The 20,400-nt window shown below is 31.3% G+C and overlaps 1 protein-coding gene across 2 annotated transcripts; it reads right to left on the reverse strand.

Annotated features, from left to right (window-relative positions):
- Positions 1-237: 237 nt before the first annotated feature.
- Positions 238-18,841, reverse strand: LOC115880225 (tumor protein p63-regulated gene 1 protein-like). 2 transcript variants are annotated; one of them, XM_030897380.1, is made up of 6 exons: positions 18,453-18,841; positions 10,296-10,521; positions 8,130-8,306; positions 7,910-8,017; positions 7,091-7,224; positions 238-4,621 (listed from the first exon to the last, which is right to left on the reverse strand). In XM_030897380.1, the coding sequence occupies exons 1-6, from the start codon at positions 18,670-18,672 to the stop codon at positions 4,413-4,415; spliced, it is 1,074 nt and encodes a 357-aa protein (XP_030753240.1). In that variant the 5' UTR covers positions 18,673-18,841; the 3' UTR covers positions 238-4,412. The 2 variants fall into 2 exon arrangements, with proteins under 2 accessions (XP_030753240.1, XP_030753241.1); XM_030897381.1 differs by lacking the exon at positions 7,910-8,017.
- Positions 18,842-20,400: the final 1,559 nt, after the last annotated feature.

Below are 20,400 nucleotides of genomic sequence, written 5' to 3' on the forward strand. Positions count from 1 at the left end.
AAAATTATATATTTTTTCGTTTTTCTCTGTGATCACCATTAGATTAAAACTTTACTGGTGATAGTAGTACATGTATAACTTGTAAATAGATAGAAAATAATTTCAGAAATTATTACTCTGTAGATGTTTGTTAAGTTCTAAAATATTAAATTTTCTGTTGTACTTTTTCAAATAAAAAAAAACAATCTTCTAACGTGAAAATTACATATTGTATCTGTGTTAATACGGTTTTATTATTTATTGAGTGCTTACATGAAGATAACAAATTACATAATCAAAATATTACATTTGTCTTTTATTTCTATTTTAATTCTTTCTTTATATATTTCTTTTTTAACCTCTTTTTTGCAATTCTAGTTTTATAATTTGAAGTTAAAAAATAAATAATAATCAGAACACAGGAAATCAGGTAATAAAATATTCTCAAGAACTGATACTTATATTTAGGCAAAGTATGCTTCCTGTGACTTCATTAGTCCATTTTCATAAGAAAAATAATTTTATTCTCGAATCCATGGCTTTGAATTCTATAGGTATATGCATATTACAAAACACACATGTGTTTTTGTCACCCTGTATATATGTTATGACACTGCTCTAAACTACACACAAAATAGGCAGCTGCATTTGCATGCACATCAGATAAATATAGGCCACATCAATTATATATTTACACACACCACTTAACATTTATTATAGTAATCATGGGATTGTTGGTTGAAGAAATAAGAAGATGCGCGACCTTACGGGCGATTTCGTGGCACAAAACATGTCCGAGATGTAGCTGGCGGGACCCTCAGCCTGTCCGAGATTTAGCTTAGCTCTGCGCCGCGCCGCTGCGCACTGATGTCGTTTACAGCGCACCATATCAAGAATACTAGTAGTACCGTAGTTCTGATTTCAGTCGAGAGAGTGAGTGGTTGCCGGAGACGGTGTTGCCAGAACTACGGATTAATCCTTAGATTTACAAGTTTTTGGTACAGTACGTTAATAATACGGATTTTCTAACATTAAAAAATTTAATATAATATATGATTAAAAAAAGAATGGCGTCAGAGTTGGGATGAAAATGAAGATGGCTGTTATTTCATATGTAAAATATTATGGTAAATGTCAATAATCGTCATTTCCAAGTCAACAATTAAACGATTATACGAAATATTCAGTATATATAATGTCTTCACTGAAGAGAAAGAGAAAATAAGTGTATTATGCGTTGGCTACAGAACGATTGGTAGCTCCACCGTACACCATTTGAGACGTAAGGGGAAATCACATCAGCCTTGTCACGAATTCGCCCATTAGGTTGCGTATCTTCCGAATTCTTTCAATCAACGGTAGGAGGTCTAAAGGTCATTACAGAATACGACTTTTTTGTTTGTTTTTTGTATTTGTTTTTTGGACTTTTAAATATAGAGTTCGGCTGATAATGTTTTTATGTTCCCATAAATATCATTTGTTCATAGTTCTAAAGTATGTATAATACTTTAATACTTCTTATAGTAAACTAAATAACAGTTAGTTAACTTCTAGCACGTACTTGTCATGTATGTCATCAGCTTTTCACAAGTACACGGGGTCTAAATTACATCCTCGAATACAAACGACGCTTATTGGGAGATTTTACTAGTGAAATATAGGCAAGTGCTTTGCCATTGCCTCCCTAAGCTGATTAGTTGATGCTCTATTTAGATAAATATTTTTATTTCGATAAATAGAGCGACTGTATAGAAATGATCGACTGTATAATGATTCACTAATAAATTATGACTTTGGACTTTCGTTACCTTGTATTTGAGAATCATATCATTTCGATAGCTTCAAAATCTAGAATTATTCTTTGCAGTGTAACCTTTGCAGTGTGTGCCTTTGCAGTCTAGGTACAAGACTGAATTTTGTAGTTATACAACCATAGCAATAATCCATCGAACATTATGAATTTTTATTATACGAAGGTAGAATAAATCAGTATTAGTATGGCAACAATCGAGTAATCATTTATATGACTCTAAACACATTTTTACAAATCGAAACGTTGTACTAAAACTATTAAAAATGAACGTATTGGAAATCCAAAGTCATTCATATAGTAGTCAATTGCTCTTGTTTAAAAATTTCATAAAAACATTCTTTGTATAAAGTAGTTGTATAAAGTAATATTTTTAGAGATCTCTCAAGAACGTGTTGACATGTAATTTAGTATTTTATATCTATCTTTTCAAACTATCTCAGTTAAAAATCATCTTATCTTTTATATTCTTTCTAATTCAACCTGATAAGACCTATAGAAGAATATATTTTTCAATTATGTATATTTTCTAGATACATATATCTATTTTACATAAGACTGGTCATTGATATGTATAGATACAGTCCGTCAAATACAAGGTGATATGCGAATGTCTCGATGCAATGTTATCTTTTGATTCGCAGTAAACAAGTATCTGCTGGTCGTATATATAATAGTTTTCTTTCTTGTTAATTTTCGCATTTAAAGAGATGTCTATAGACTTTCTCAGATCCTCTCTCAGATCATTGCTGTGAAAGTATTAAGTAATCGAGAGAAAAATCTATATTCTGTCTAAACTTATTACTTCATATCTTTAATAGGCTTGATCTTAATCTTGTTCTTATGTTATCAGTGATTTTTCTAAACTGGGGGGTCTTTATTCACAATTCATCTTATTTTTTCCTGCATTGATGTTCCAGAAAATTGTTTTACTTGACCAAGCCAAGGTTTTATAAAACATAGTATTTTTTCTCTTCCACTTTACAATGAGTTTTTCACATTTGTCATCTTTTCTCTAAGTACATGCCCACAGTGTGTTGTTTTAAGTGTTCGTTGTTGTACATACCCTTATACACTACCACCACAAAACGTAGACTAATCATACATATTTATCTCTAATAAGTACACTGGAACTGAGGAAGCAACCAGTTATATACGAGAGATAATCGCTGATAAAAAAGTGCTAAGTCCTAACTTAATCAATAGGAGATACCTGACAGCTTGGACGCTTTAAAAAGCATCACCATGCAATCAATGAGATCAAAATCTGTGATGGACTGCCGAGAAGCACTGTCCTGGCTGCGTCAAGGCGGGGTGCTAGACCAGTGTGGTGGAGAACCATGAGCGGACAGACTAGCCATAGACGCAACTAGGGGAGAGGCCGTGGTAGATAACTCACCACTTGTGACGATCAACACACTGAAGGAAGCTACAGGAACTACTATCAAAGCCAACCAGCAAGAGACATGACAACACCGTGAGGACTGCCCTACAGCTCGAAGACTGTGGTAGATAGCAAATAGACAAAACAGCTACTAGATCACAAAAAGAACCTAGTACCCATAATTGTAGGTGTCGTCACTGGAAACTGCTCCACGGGGGTAAAACTTGTGAGATGGAAGATTTCCTACGACTACTGCAGAGTATGCGGAAAGGAAGAAGAAACCGTAGAGCACCTGCTATGCCATTTTCCAGCACTGGAAAACCGTTGCTTTAAACTTTAGCGCACGATTTTAGGAGGGACTAGAGGAAGCTGCAGAAGCCAACATCAGCGACATCGGGAACTTTGCAAAGAGCTGGAAGTGCTTTAACGCAAAGAAAGAATGAGAGAAAGGTTTAGTACAATCATCCAGGAGTATTGCAATGGGCCCAAGGCCTCCGAGTGAGGGATCAAACAGGAACCGAAATCCAATCCATCGACTTCTTTGTTTTATGAACAGCCAATGATCGATCAAGACCGAGTTAAAGTCAATGGCGTTTTGAAGTGCCTCCTCTACACTCATCTCTAGCGGATCAAGTTTGATAATATCCACATATTCAAAAATTCCATGTTATTAAGCAATAATGTCCTTTAAGACAAAGATATCCTTTCATATTTTATTTAACTTTGCCATGGTGGACCTTAGTCATGGTTATGACCTTCTCTCAACAGTGTCAAGAACGTTTGGCAGAGCTATTCTCCTTTTTTTGTACAGTTGAATGTGAAGCCATCTGTATGGCGATAATAGGTAAATTTTTAAGACTTACTTGATATATAAAATACGTATGTAAATGGTTTTTTAAACTTGGCCGGCAACGCTGTGCCTGTCTAGATTGTCTAGAGTATTTTAGTACTTCATTTCTACCAAATACGTTCATCATCTTATATTTGACGGGCTCTTATCTCTCTATTGAATAGTTTTAAAGATGAAACAGCAATGTACTGATATCAAAGTATAAGAATATTTTTAATAGAAACTTTAGATCAAGTTTCGTATTCTGTAATCACGTACAAAATTCAGGTAAATATATATTATATACTTCATATTTATTCATATATCTAGGAATATATAAAGTGACACCAGCGCACGTAATAATTGACCAAATAAATATCACATTCAGATTGTAAAGAGGTAAGCCTGATTCAGAAGCTGAATTTGCCTCTCACCTTGAAGTAGCCCAAGTCGTGGCGATTGTGAATGATGGCGCCGAAGCCGATGTAGTTTTCCAGCAAAATGTTGGAATGGAGGATGCGAGATTCGTAGGTTTTGCCGAAGTCGATGATTGTCTTGCAGAAATGTTCGATGAAGTTTTCTAGGTCGTACAGTTTTCGTAGGTTTTCGTCAGTACAATCTGTAATATACATAATTAGGTATATTGGTTCAATATCTGCATTAACCAATTTTCAGTAATGGTTGTCGATCATTATGACAATGAGGGGGTTGTATTTTTATTGCACATAAAAGGGGGGTAGCAATTGTCTGTAATTTATGTTATTTTGCTGGATACGCCATAGATATAATATCTACCGTTGATGCAATTATTATACGATTTCGATAGACGGTTTCTAAAAATTGCAAAAACAATGTAGTTTTGAATATAAATAACAGTCTATTGTCATATGAAATGGCTTATTATATGTAAATGTATAAAATGATTAAGCACTAAAAAGTTCCGAGGTGAATAAAAAAATAAAAGAATTTTTTATATAGAGGGTGGCGCGCTTCATTCGCCTCGATTAATTATACAAAAACGGAAAGCTGTAGAAACAAAATATTTTATGTGCATATGTGGGAAGACATTGTGCGTAATTTAAAATTATTTTGAAATGTACAGGGTAAGTAAAATCCATACCAAAGTTATATTTTTCCTTATGGAACACCAGGTATTTTTAGTAGGCGTTTACTTTTATTTAAAACACCTACAATAGTTTCAATAAATAAGTATTTATTATTTTATCAAATAGTTTTGCAAATATTTTCTGTATTACATATGGGATTTTCAACGATAAAATATCATATTAGGTGGCTTTGATAAAAATTTACTGTTGAAAGAGCCATCTGTAATATAATAATCGTGAATATCTGCGAAACCGTTAAAAATTTAGAAACACTTTAAATAAAAAAAATTCACTTTTTAATTCTGCATCAGAAAAATAATATACAGAATGTTGCTTTTAAAAAAATTGAGATATACCATTTTAAATATTCCGATTTTGGTGACGCCATAAAAAATACCCTATATAGAATAATGTATATAGAATGATGTAAAATAAATAAAAAAAAACTAACTTTACCATAACTTTTTTTGTGACACCCTGTATATAACCATATGTTTTAGAATACGCCCCTTTATAACCCTTGAAACATATGAATAAAACTTTTTTCACATCTTCGACAACGACGACGATATTGGACTTCCTCGCACTAATGGGCCACCCTGTATATTTACGGTGGTTTAAAGCTAGGTGTGGCACTTTTCTTCCCTCAAATATAAACTCAATATTTTGTCTATAATATTTTGAATATTGTTATATTACGACCACTTATCTCGTAAATTATTATTGGAATGAAAATTTTATGGCAAATCCACTGACCAAAAAATATTCTCATGCGCATATTTGAGACAACCTGTATATCTAAAGAACTATTTTTAAAATGTGCCCACATGCTAAAAAAATAATAATATTTAATTAATTACATAATATCTCAGCTTCTAAAATAAACAAATATAATTAAATGTTAATTAATAATTACTATCAGCTTGCCGATTTACATTCGATGGAAATCTAAAAAAACTCAAAGAACAATTTTTTGAATTATTACTACAATTAATAGCAGCACACAGTAAGGCACTCATTTTTTGTCAGTCCGTCTCTGTGCTGGGACGCAACGCTCGAACCTCGCAGGTCGACGGACGGTATTCAACTGAAACGCTTTGCAATCTGCCGATATTCGACAGATTGCAAAAACAGGCAGAAAATATTTGCGAGAGTGCAACTACTCTTTTCCTTAAACTATGATAATACCCCCACCAGCAAACTCCATAAGACGACGCATGGTGTCATTGATGACGTGCAACGAAAGTTGTTCCAATTTCCCCAGCAGATACTGCTTCATTTTTCTTGATAAAATAATAAATACTTACTGTTAGGTAAATTAAATAAAAGTAAACTGTTATAAATTTAAATGAAGTCCATAAATGAATGTAGATTTTGAAAATAACTACTGTCACTAGAAAATCGCTATGGCGACATCAGCCATCTTGATTGCCATATTATTGAAAAATCGCAATTTTGTTTGCAATTGCAAAATTGCAATTTTATTCAAAGTCTGAGCCTGAGAGGTATAGGAAACCCTAAAATAATTTGAAAGAGCATTTAAATCTACTTTAAAACAGAGTGTTGCATTTGAAATAACATTTGTACTTTTCTATTATAGCATGCACACCCTGTACATTTCAAAATAATTTTAAATTATGCACATTGTCTCCCACATATACCCATAAAATATGTTGTTTCTACATCTTTTCGTCTTTTGTATAATTAACCGGGGCGAACGAGGTGCCACCCTGTATAATTTTTTGATTTGAGATTTACTTGCAACGAACTTTGCTTCATATAAACTATAATTCATTAGGTTTTTTTTATTAGCTTTTTTATTAACCTTTTTTCATAATATTTTTGAAAATGATTGTCTTCTTTTATAATTATTATTTCCTTTTGGCTTAAGTAATATATATATCACCCTCGATGTCATGTATTTTCTTATTTAAAATTACAGTTTTGTTATTTTATAAAATGAACTATTCAGTATTACTTACCCTTATGAAAAAACAATGGATGATATGTAAATGTCCATATAGGCAAATCTTCAGTAAACGGATTCCATTTTGAAGATAGTTTTATAGGTCTTCCTTTACCAAACAATATTCGTATTCCTTTCATATTTCTATCCCTGAAACACGTTATACAGAATTATAATCGTATTATTTATTTTCCATTAAATCCATATACATTTTTTATCATATTTAGAAATTCTATATCTACTAAAGCAGGATCGTTATGCATGCTATTATCTTGATTTCCATTGACTGAAACTTTCGAAAGTACAATTTTGTATTACCTACTTGATTTTATTACTGCTGACTCTAACAAAGAAATGTTTATCGTATATAAATAAATTGTGCAAACTAAACATTCTAATGCATTTTTCCTTTCAATTTCAATTGTCTATATTTGCGTGAACCGTTCTTGAGCTACTTTGGTTTAATCAGTATATTTAAAAATCGATCAAAATTTTAAGGATTTTTTCAGAGTAAGTTAGTAAGTTTTCAGAGATATTTAGTGTGATAAAAAATTAAGTTATACATTGATTATCTTTGGTTGAATTTTTTTGTTATTTCACGAACTGACGATTCAGGTAAAACTTTACAAGTCTTTTACATTTACCTTCAATAGGTATGCTCAAAAATATCGTACTAAATATCTCTGAAACCCTGTACGAAATTTCTAAATACACACTATATATTTTTATCTTTCTTGACTAACTAATAATAACGTGATATTAATGTTGTGATGATTGTGTCAATGGAAAGCAGCGCCGGTTAGCAAACTGTACACCTATAAATATTACAGTATACCTAGTGGGGGATGAAAATGATTGAATTTGCTGATTGTCGTTAGATGAGAGCTTAAAAAAGCAATTTTCCAGCATGCTCGAAATCCCGTCTGCCAATCCGTTTATTTTGCTACATGTAAAGAAAAAGGAGATTAAAAAAACGTCACAAAACAACAAAAATATTCTAGGGGTACACAAATTTATTTTAAAAGGTATTTAAGTATAAAGTATTTTTAACTTACGGTATTAAGGAACCGTTTGGGTAGACCAAATCGCCGATGATGATGGCTTCTATATCTTCTAGAGGCAGTTTCTTGTAACTTAATCTTTTTAGTGCGATGAAGTCGTATTTTACAACTAGTAGAATCTTTGGCGTTAGGAGTATAAGACGTTCTTTGTCAGTATCCCAATGATTAATCCTAAAATAATATATTCTACTGCTAAGCGTGTTTAATTTCCTCAATATATTTTTGTAATTTTAGAAACTAGAAAATTCTAAAAATCTATTGTCTCTAAATATTAGGTACATGCCAATGCAATTTACGAGCCATCTTAGCCAGCGAGCCAGCTTAATACATCGAATATCTAACCTAACCTAAGGTGTTGTGGAGATCTTGTGGAATTGACAAGTTACTTATAGTCAGAATATAAAAATTAAGAGTTTTCTTTATCCAATGGCAGATTGGTTTATGCCAACATGGTTGCCAGGTGGTTGCCAAGTACACAGGGTGTCCCATTTTCGTTGAAATCTTACATAATCTCCGTTATTAGTAAAGATAGGAGGATGCGGTTTGCACAAACCTGTCCCAGTTTTTTCTCAAACGGAAGTTACTGCAAACAAAATTTTCATAGTCCTCTAAGTTTCTGAGTTACAGGGCCTTCTCATCTTCTCTCTTCTTATCAGAACTGATTCTTGTAGAACTTTTTACGTAGAATACAGTAGCGTAGTCTGTTTTCATACGAAAAAATATGAACTAAAGTTATGTTTTTTCAAATGGAACACCCTCTATATTTATAAATCATATGATCCGCCTTGATATGAGCTTCTCAAAAATGTATATCACTCTATATTTATTTTCACTATTTACTGCAATATTTAAAAAAATATATTAGTTTCTTATTAATAGGCCGTGATAAATGGTAAAAATGGTATTTACTAAAACACTCATACAAATATTATAATTTTATTTGGGACTCAAATATTTTACTTTTAAACTGTTACCACTGAATCTCTGAATATTCTACATTTTTCTTCATTTTTTATCACGGGATTTATTATAACGGGATGGGTTTGCAAATATCTAAAAGCTTGCCTGATAGCATTTTCTAGGTCTTCAAAGTTGTAGTTGCCACGATATATTTCATATTTTAAAAATCCGTAACTACAGAAATCGAGAACGGACAAATCCGGGGACCATGGAGGCCATTGTATGGGTCCATATTGGTCCCAATTCATTGATTTGGGAAACTAGGTCATTTAACAAAATTTTAATATTTTCAGAGTTGTGAGACGGAACCCCATCTTGCTGAAAGTATATTTCACGTAATTTAGATAAAGGAATATTTAAAAATACCGATACGATAGCTTCCAAGATTTACAAATAGCGGTAAAGAGATAAGCTTTTTCTGATATCTAGAAAATTTATTAGTGACTTCCAAAATAAATCAAGAGACAGAGAGCAGCATACTTCTAATATTTTTTTTAGTTTCTTTTATTATCCATCATGGCCTAATGAAAATTATCTTTTAATGAAAACTTTTAAATATTGCAGTAAATAGTGAAAATAAATATAGAGTGATATATATTTTTAGAAAGCTTATGGCAAGTCAGATCGTATAGTTTATAAATATACAGGATGTTGTGGTATTTAAGAAAACATAACTTTAGTTAATATTTTCAAAAATATTTTTTTCGTACACTAACAAACCACGCCACTGTATTCTACGTAAAAAGATCTACAATAAACAGTTTTCACCTTTTCGATACCTTTCACTATAACAGAGATATAGGGAGTGTCCCAAATTTCAAAATTTTCAAAATGACCCTGTAGCTCAAAAAGGAAAAAATTTAAAAAAAATATGAAAATTTTGTTTAGAGCATTTCCGTTTGACAAAAAAGTGGGACAGGTTTGTGCAAACCACACCCTTCTATCATCACTAATAACGAAGATACCGTATGATATCAACTAAAATGGGACACCCTGTACTGTTTTTTATAATAATTGTGTTAGGACCGAAAAAAACTCGACAGAAGTATTTCTTTTCAATTTTGCGCAACGTCGACAAATTTAAAAGAAAGATTTCTGTTGAGTTTTTTTCAGTTTTAACCCAATTATAAAAAGATACACTATATATCATTGTATTAGTCGAGTATATATCATATTGCCGAGTTTAATCATTGTACTTACTGGGTGAGTAAAAATGATCCGATAACTGGTCCTTCCGTTTCCATGTCCAGAAATTCTTCGGCGCACTCTGTAGCGGCCCTGTCGGCTACGCCATCACGATATGTGAAAAACTTTTTCGCGTCTTGGTCCACGGTGATTCTGGGTTGTATCGTGTGCGTTTGAATTATAGGCTTGTCTTGAACGGGTGTGATATCTTTTGTTTTAGAACTCCATAAAGTTTCAGAAACTGCAATAATAAAAATATACTCATTATAAACCTGTCAAAATGTACAGGATGGGTCAAATTCGACGCTTTTAAATGGAAACACCCTTTTCTATAGGAGATAGACGAAAACTAATATCGGTGTCTGGAGCTCAATTTTCATCAGAAACATGGTGGTGAAAACCCCACATCAATATCTGTTACCGTTTCGAAGTTACGGGGTGTTTTTCAAAAATGTGCATTTTTAACAAATCGCTGTAACTTTTTTGCTATGGAAAATTTTGTATTTCTATGAAAACATTTCCAAAGCACCTTTTTACGTAGAATTTAATGGTATAAGTATATTTTTTTTAAAATTAATAATTTAAGAATTATCAACAGAAAATTTGATTTTTTATATGAGACACCCTGTATATTTTTAATTTATTGAAAAGAATTTAAAATTACCTTTCCAAAAATATAACACACTTTATATTTTGCGCGATTCCTCTTCGAGATATAGAGTATACAAAAATTCGCCCGCTTTAAATAAGTAGGCTTTGCACGGCACCGGCTGTAATGCAAAAAAATTCTAGCTGTGAGCATCAATTAAAACGAAAATAATATTTGCTTTGAGAGATGCAGAATTTTATAACAATTTAAAATATATTTAACCAACATCAACACATATAAACTATATCCCATAACAATAAAAATAAATAGCAAACCAAGACATGAGATTTTGCGACAAGTGTTCGACATATCGACCGTCTTTTGTTATGGACAGACGGTGCAGTTTTTGAACATTTCTCGCGGAATTCATTAATTCAGTGGGGGTGAAAGATACCCTCTCATAACTGCTAAGTATTTCTAATTCTTGTCTAGATTATACGGAAGAATAAGGAACCTTTATTCTTCCGCAAATATATCCATAGGATTAGATCCATGGGCACTAAGTCAGGCGGCCTCGACGGCCAACGGCTGGGATCTTGGTTAGCTATTCAATTATTCTTGAAATTGGCTCCAAAAATGTGCTGATATCTTCAGCGTTCAGAGGCGGTGCGTCGTCTTGCTGCAAAAATATGTTTTCTAGTTCCATTAAGGGCATATCATCAATGAGGGGTCCAAAGCCTACTAGTTAAAAGTGGCGAACTTTTAAAAACTCTGTATTTCGAAGGGGATTATAACAAAATATCAAGTGTGCTATATTTTTGGAAAGGTAATTTTAAATTCTTTTAAGTTAATTAAAAATATAGAGGGTGTCCTAAATAAAAAATCATTTTTTCTGTTGATAACTCTTAAATTATTAATTTTTAAAAAATTATACTTAAACCATAAAATTCTACGTAGAAAGGTGCTTTGGAAATGTTTTCATAGAAATACAAAATTTTCCATAGCAAAAAAGTTACATCGATTTGTTAAAAATGCACATTTTTGAAAAACACCCCGTAACTCCGAAACGGTAACAGATATTGATGTGCGGTTTTCACCATCATGTTTTTGATGAAAATTGAGCTCCAGACACCGATATTAGTTTTCGTCTATCTCCTATAGAAAAGGGTGTTTCCATTTAAAAGCGTCGAATTTGACCCACCCGGTACAGTGGCCCTGTATATATCTAATATCAATATTAGATATATACAGGGTCTAGAATAAAACACTTGGGAATTTTGTTTAAGTGCAAACCTAAAGTACGTATTAGGATGTATTTCAGGAAAATATTTTAACTTCTACATGGTGGCTCAAAAAAGTATGAGCGGATCGGGATGATTTTTTTTAAATGAAACACCCTGTATTATTGAATTTTTGGCTTCCTTTCAGATAATTTTACATAATTCTAAAATATGAATAAATAAAATGTAAATATATTTCAATAGTTTTAGAGATACTAATTAATAAATAAAAATATATATTTTCAGCATTTCTTAAAAAAAATATTAAAAATACAAGAATTGTTCAAAAATCAAAACTATATTTGGTATTTAGTTTAGATGTTCTGTACTTACTTTGATATAAATGGAGGAAGTATATCAAAATTTTTAACGGTTTTGCAGATATTCGCGGTTCTGTATTTCATATCGCATTTTCCACAGTAAATTTTTATCAAAGCCACCCAGTGATTTTTCTCTGGTATTTTACCGTTGAATGGGCTATACCGGGTGAGGCTCAAAAGTGGCTCACTCCCAATAACTTTTTTATTTTTTCAGATCAAAAAATGAGATTTGGTATGTTAGTATATGACATAAATTAGAATTGATTGACATATTCAATTGTTTTCCGTCACTTCCGGTTTCAGCTAGATTGAAATTTAACATTCAATTTGTTTTTGAGCGATTATGTAAAAAGTTAAGATATGATATGTCATTCGATTCAGAGTGTCATTTTCTATCGAATAAAGTAAAAAAATACCGAGGGTGCCATTTATCGAGAATGACAAACCAAATCAAAAGTTGTAGTCATTTCCTGTGAAACAGGAAGTGACCGAAAACAATTGAATACGTCAATCAATCCTAATTTGTGTCATATACGAATATACCAAATCTCGTTTTTTTTTTCTAAAAAAAATTAAAAAGTTATAGGGGTGAGCCATTTGAGACGCACCCGGTATAAAATAATAACGCGAGTATCTGCCGTTAAAATTTTTGAAATATTCTTAATACAAAAAATGTTAATTTTTTATTTCTCCATCTACTAAAAAAAATACATGGTGTTCTATTAAAATAAACGTAGAAAAATTATTTTAAATTTAAGAAATTTTGGCGTAGAATTTTGAACATTCTGTATGATTCAAGATTACGATATTTATAGCAAAGTAAGTACAGACCGTCTAAAGTAACAACCTAATATAGTTTTGATTTCAGGACAGTTCTTGCATTTTTAATATTTTTTTTAAGAAAGCCTGAAAAATATATATTTTTTAATATCTCTGAAACTATCGAAATATATTCACTCATATTTTACCGAGGGGTAAACCGCAGAGGAATTATGGTGTACACTATGAAGGAATTCTACAGGAATTCCAAGGAGTTACGAGGAATTACTAGGAATTCCAATGATTTCCGTAAGAATTCCGATGAATTCCAAGGAATTCCTTAGGAATTTAGAGGAATTCCACAGGAATTAAGAAGAATTACAAGCAAATCTATAAAAAATTAACGAACATTAGTAGACCATGAATACTATAATAGGTAGTACTGAATTTAAAGAAAAACGTTTTGCAGGCGATTTTTACAATCCGTTTTCGTTTCAGATCGCTTCCAAAATTTCCCAATATCAAATATCTACAGGTTAGATATTCTTTTAATTTAATATTGTACCCCTCGATTATATATTCCAATAGTACGGCCGAACCACCCCCGACAGATCTACTTATAACGTTCCCTGATTTCGCCATTTTAAAGAAACCCTCATAAGATTTTTTTATTCGGTACTCAGAAAGTGTAAAGTTGTTTTTTTCCCATTTCCTCGGAATAATACCTAGGTATATACTATAGGAAATTAATACAACTTGAGGTGCACTTCATCAATGACACCATGCGTAATCTTATGGAATTTACTGGTGATCGTATTATGACGTGCAACTGAAGTTTTATTAATTTCCTTTCCTATAGATATAACTAGGTACCTATCATTTTCAAAAAAATCTCGAGAAAAATTAATTTTAATAAGTAAGTGCCGACATATTTCCAGTATTTTCACCTCATGATTCCATAGTAGTCCTAAAATTTAACTAAAAAATCGTAAATCTCGTAATAGTACTTTTTATTGTTAGATCTAGTACTTATAGAGACATTAGACATTTATAAAAATCACTAGAAAATTCATTACGAAACTGCGAAACCGAGGTGGCAACGCTGGTTCAGACTGAAAAAGAGTTACCGAGTTCGCACCAAGGAATTCCAAGGAAGACCTTGAATGATTGACCTTGACCTTGAAGACCAAGGAATTGAGGAATTCTGAGGAATTATTTGAGTAAAAGGAATTACGGTGTACACTTTTCCCTCTGCGGTTTACCCCTCGTATTTTACGATTATGTAAAATGATCCAAAAAGAAGCCAAAAATGCAATAATATACAGGGTGTTCAATTTAAATAAAATCATCCCTATGCACTCAAACTTTTTTGAGCCACTATGTAGAAGTTAAAAGTTAAAATATTTTCTCCAAATACATCCTAGTACATACTTTAGGTTTGCACTTAAACAAAATTCCCAGGTCTTTTATTATTTTATTTTTATCCCAAGTTACAGGTAGATCTAAAATGACGTGAGGCATTACCGTTTCCGGAGGCATTGCCATTTAAACAAAATTCCCAGGTCTTTTATTAATTTATTTTTATCCCAAGTTACAGGTAGATCTAAAATGACGTGAGGCATTACCGTTTCCGGAGGCATTGCCATTTCCCAGATTTTTTTTATTTTCTATTAATAAAGGGGTTGCCACCGGCATAAATATGGCGACATTCACGACGTTTCAGTAACATTAAAGAACGTTCAATAAATGTTAAAATTTTAAATTTTAGTAACACTTACTTATAGTTGAATAGTGTGGAAATATAAAACCTGTATGAATGGACATAACACTTTTTCCATAAACATAGCAAAGTCACAGTAGAGGTAACTAAATATTTTTAAGACTGATAAGAGCTTTTGTCACATTGTTTATTATCCAGTCTATATAAAGTTTGAGCGCATCTGAAGTACTTATATCAGTAGGTGGCTGTACTTTATTATCAGATAAAACGGTAATATTATTTGAATAGTCATGATTTGAATATTGTCATACCGTTTAGAATATTCATATTTCCGCGCTTTTATGTTATTTGTTTCAGGCAATGCTCTTTAAGCGTTTTATTATCGAAATAATTTTTGCATTTTTACAAATCCAAGGAAAAAGTGAAGAAAATAATGGGAACTGTATTTATTTTGAAATTACTTCTTTCTTTAATGGTAAGTGATCATTCTTTATGGGAATTACTAATTACATATTTCCATCTTTTATTTTTAAAACATATTAATGACATGAGTTGTAAATTATTGGCATTGCTTCTTGAATTTTTCATGTTTGCTTTTATATTTTATGTTACAGTAAAAAAGATCTGTGTGTATCAGTTAATATTATTAATTAGTACTAAAAGCTCACATTCACTAATTTGCTAACACTGCGCAAAAGTTCAACATCTAATTTTTAAATAAACCTTTACTAGTGAATGCTAGCATTAAAATTCACTTTGCAAAATTTTGAGAAATAAGAAGAGATCGAATAAGTAAACTACTTGGTAAATTTTTGTTTGAAGCTTAGATAAGCAGCCAGACATTAGTACTTACGTTGATTTGTAAAGATATTCTATAAGACAAAATTATAAATACCGTGCTGGCAACTGTTACTTTTGGGTCGGCATTTACATGTGTGGAAATAAATCACATAGGGATCTTATTAAGTCGGAGTGAGAGAAATGTGACCGACCGACGCGACGCGCGACGGTGTGCTGTTGCGGCGTTGCCGATACGCCTTTCCCTATCAAGTAAAGTAAAATCACGATCGCAAACCGCTTATTTTTAAAAGACTTTTTTTTTCAAGAGATAACTAGATAAAATCATTAGACATGTTTCTGAGCATCTGAAATGGAATTATAAAGATATCGTTAGGGTGTCATTTTTTTATAACGAGAAAACACCAGTAATCGCGATAATTCAGCAATTGTGTAATTTTTTTATTGATAAAGATTTTCACTTACTGACTACAAAGAAAATACAGCAGAAATATTAACAAAGTTCTTGAAAAAACAACAATCTATTATTTCTAATAGATTTCGAGATATCGATTTTTGAATTCAGAGTTCTAATAGCGCGACCACTATCGAACACCCACTCAATTCCACTTATTTTTACCAAAAATGCAAGTGTTTCTAGCTTGCACTTCAAGCTATAGGGAAAATTACAACGACTCGTTAATAAATAAACAAATTAAGTATCACGAGACGTAATTAAATCGTGAAGCTGAACGCATGACGTACACCTTTCTCTAGAACTTTAAGTACTGACAGAGGTATTGATTAGGTCGACCGGTCAACTGCGACAAATCTGCTATATCCCCTTCCACGTCTCTTAGCGATGTGCATAGTTACTCGGTTTATTTCATACGTTTGGCAACATGTTTACTGTCCTCTCTTTGTTCAGTACGTTATAAACGCACTGTACTCTTCTTACATACGGAAATTTCGACCCAAGACTAACATTTGCCAGCCCTTAGTATACAGAATAATGCAGTAAGCTAGACTACCATTACTGGGCTAGAAAGATATATTTACTGTAAAGTTATTTGATATATTGCCAAACAAATATACATTTAAAAACTTTAGCTTATACAGGGTATTTTAAAAAACAGGTATCATCTCTCGTGGGGAGATTCCTCACGTAAAAATAAGATTTATTTTTTGTTAAAGTGTGTTAAAGTTTTAATATTTTTTCGATTTATTTTAATTTCTTCTATAATTAATAATTTTATATTTCTATGTACTTTTAGCATTTTGAATCAAATTTTGAGGGTAAAAGTTACTATAAATGCGACATATTTTAAAGCTAAAAAAGTGTCGATATTCACCAGGGCCGTGCATATGGGTTATTACTGGAATATTTTTCTAAAAAAAAGCCTGTACGTCACTGACTTTTTTCTCTTGTTAGAGAAATAGTGTAAGCAGTTTAATGCCGATTAAAAGTTGCCTCTTGATATTTTGCCGATTTCAGCTTCCTTGATGAGATAAACGCAATTTTATTAATTTTCCTTGATCCATGTCTAATAGTAACCTTTAAAAAATTATAATATCATTAACTTGCGAAAGTTTTGAATAAGTACTCAATCATTTCTCATCAAAAAATATGAACAAAAGTTCCTATAAACATTAATATGGAAATGCATAGTTTCCGAGTTACAGGATGCTAAAACTTTTTAAAATTAGGTTTTTGGTAATTATCTTAAATACCATTATTTTTTATTTGAAATTGGTGTAGGTTGGACTAATAGTGATAATGACTAATAGTAATAATATTTAATAATAAATTAGGTAAAATATATAATAATTTATTAATTTTATTTTTATTTTAATTTTATTAAATTGTGATTTGTAAAATTGCGTTTATCTCATCAAGGAGGCCAAATTCGACAAAATATCAAGAGATAACTTTTAATTGGCATTAAACGGCCTACACAATTTTGATATCAAAACAAAAAGTCAGTGGCGCACAAGCTTTTTTTTAAAAAAATACTCCAGTGATAACCCATATGCACGTCCCTGATGAATTTATCGACTCTTTTTTAGCATTAAAATATGCAGCACTTGTAACTTTTACCCTCAAAATTTCATTAGAATCACTAAAAGTACTTGGAAGAAAATTATAATAAATCGAAAGATTATTAAGATTTTAACACCCTGTAGCTATGAAACAAAGCAGAATCGGACCTATGTTGATATGAAAAATAAATGTTGTTTTTTTGTAAGGAATCTCCCCACGAGAGATTGCACATGTTTTTTGAAACACCCTGTATAAATTAAACATAACTTAACATAATATGAGACACACTTTTTGATAAATCTGTATCTTACCCTTATTTTATTTTTAGATATTCATTACGGCTCAATGCGCATTTTTTATTGATTTTACACGAGGGGCAGTTTTATATTTTTTTAATAATTTTTCAGGAACTCTTATTTTTAGTATCGAAATATTTATGTAATGTTTTTTTATATTTTACCGCATTCATCAATATTAAAAACTAGATTATTTTATTATACAGATATTATTAAAATATTGATCACATAAATTCTGTACAGTTTAGTGCTTGTTTTTAATTTCATATTCTGCAATCAAATTGGATTTTTTTATTAGTTTTGATTGACTTTGAAATTAAATATATTATGTTCAAATATATTTGCGATATAATATAGGTAGTTTTAATTATTCATTAAATAAATATTTACTTCTGGTGGATATCGACGTTAAGGGCAGTGGCAATCCGCCCCAATAGCAACTGGTATTGCTGCTCGTGCTGTCCGTCTTGCTGAAACCTCCCTTATTTTCACGGTAATTCTCCCTCAGACCTGATGAGCCTGCAGACTGTTGCTCTCCACTTTTATTTATGCGCAAAGTCCCGCCCCTAAACTCTTCTGGCAATTCTTCCTCCAGAGACATATCTATCATGCTCTATTTTCAACAGGTTTGATTCTAATCGACCTCTGGCACTGTTTAGACTATATTTCACGGCGCTTTTCAGTTATTTTAGGCCGATTTTTAGGATTTTTCGAGCGACTCGCGCGTTCAAACGTCAGAGCGGGGTTTAATAACAGAAATCAGCTGTGGGACGTCGCATTGATTTTTGCAGGTGTCAGAGACGCGTAAACGGTGCCATAGCTCGGCATAATTTTGCACTAAACGAAATCGATATATATATATATATATATATATATATATATATATATATATATATATATATATATATATATATATATATATATATATATATATATATATATATATATCTATTAGGTCTACCAGTACTTTTTTACTGCTTTTAAAAGAAAATATATATTTCTTGATATATAGTTGTTAAATAAGATTGAGTATATATATATATATATATATATATATATATATATATATATATATATATATATATATATATATATATATATATATATATATATATATATATATTCATATCATGATTCATATCTCATTCGATTTCATACAGTTTTCTGTAATAATTCAAACTGATATCTGAAGTACATATCAATAATATAAATCTACATGTTTTCTGAGTTGCATAACATATTTTAATGAATTTCAAATTACTCCCCCTTTATATTTTTAATAAATTTTAAATCTACCGAAAACTCAATTCAGTTCAGAATAATAAGTTATATTTCTGTTAATTATACAGGATGGTCCGAACTGTATTTCGGAAACTTCGGCAGCATATTCTGCAGATAAAAATAAGTAAAACAGTTCGTATAAATGTATGTCCTAAAATGCTTAGTTTTGGATGTACAGGGTGTAGAAATTTTATTTTTATTGAATGAAAATTGGTGTCTGGGAGTTTTTTGACATGGGAAATTTGATTTTGATGTCAATATGACTCTTATCTTAGAGGGCGCTACCTACATGTGTTTTAACCTTTGAATTTCTGCTTTGAATAAGAAGATTAAGGAAGGAGCATAATGCTAGCCATATATTCATGCATGGTGGGCGGAAAAAGCACTCTAGGGTGGGGATCCTTGACAGTTCTGTTTGACAATTCATTTGACACATTTGAATTTGATTTGAAATTTTGTGGATTTGTCAGTCTTTACGGAGCTTATTTTATGTTATTTATTATTTATTCTACTACTGATAGTTGTATAAAGGTAGTAAATCTAGATGGAAATTGTGGCAGAACTTAAATTAACAGTGACACTATCGCGATTTATCGAAAAAGACTCTAAAATAGTTGGTTGTGTAGCGTGCGGTAGATCTCGGCAAAAATTGAGTGAAATAATGGAACAACTTTTCGCTAGTAAGTAACTATATAATATACATACGTGTAGTAAACCGATCATTTATGAAATTCACTCATTACTTAATTTAAGTGAGTTAGTCTCCTTAGTCTTCTTATTCAATAAAAAATGTCTCTTCGTAGAAATCGCTACGAGCAAAGATATTTATAATGGAAATAGTCAATACAAAAAATAAACATACGTTGAGTAGGAATAATATTTGACTTAAACGATAAATTTGGGACCTTTTTATTTTTTAAATTAATAAAAAAATTGTCTTCGAAAAAATGATGTTAAAACAGTTTCTGTTGACCTTTGGCACAAAAACAATTCAAATTTATGATTTCAGTATAATAACTATAATATAGTCAACATGTTTAATTTATGTCAATAATGA

Source organism: Sitophilus oryzae, unplaced genomic scaffold (assembly GCF_002938485.1).
Source record: "Sitophilus oryzae breed Bouriz unplaced genomic scaffold, Soryzae_2.0 scaffold_1620_pilon_pilon, whole genome shotgun sequence".
Lineage (NCBI taxonomy): Eukaryota > Metazoa > Arthropoda > Insecta > Coleoptera > Curculionidae > Sitophilus > Sitophilus oryzae.

Excerpts from the sequence above, each read along its gene's own strand:
- LOC115880225 (XM_030897380.1), bottom strand. The coding sequence starts at position 18,672 with ATGATAGATATGTCTCTGGAGGAAGAATTGCCAGAAGAGTTTAGGGGC. Across the intron at positions 7,225-7,909 it reads TCATTTTCATCCCCCACTAG|GGATAGAAATATGAAAGGAA; the intron begins GTATACTGTAAT and ends AACGTGTTTCAG. Across the intron at positions 4,622-7,090 it reads TCCATTGTTTTTTCATAAGG|ATTGTACTGACGAAAACCTA; the intron begins GTAAGTAATACT and ends TGTATATTACAG.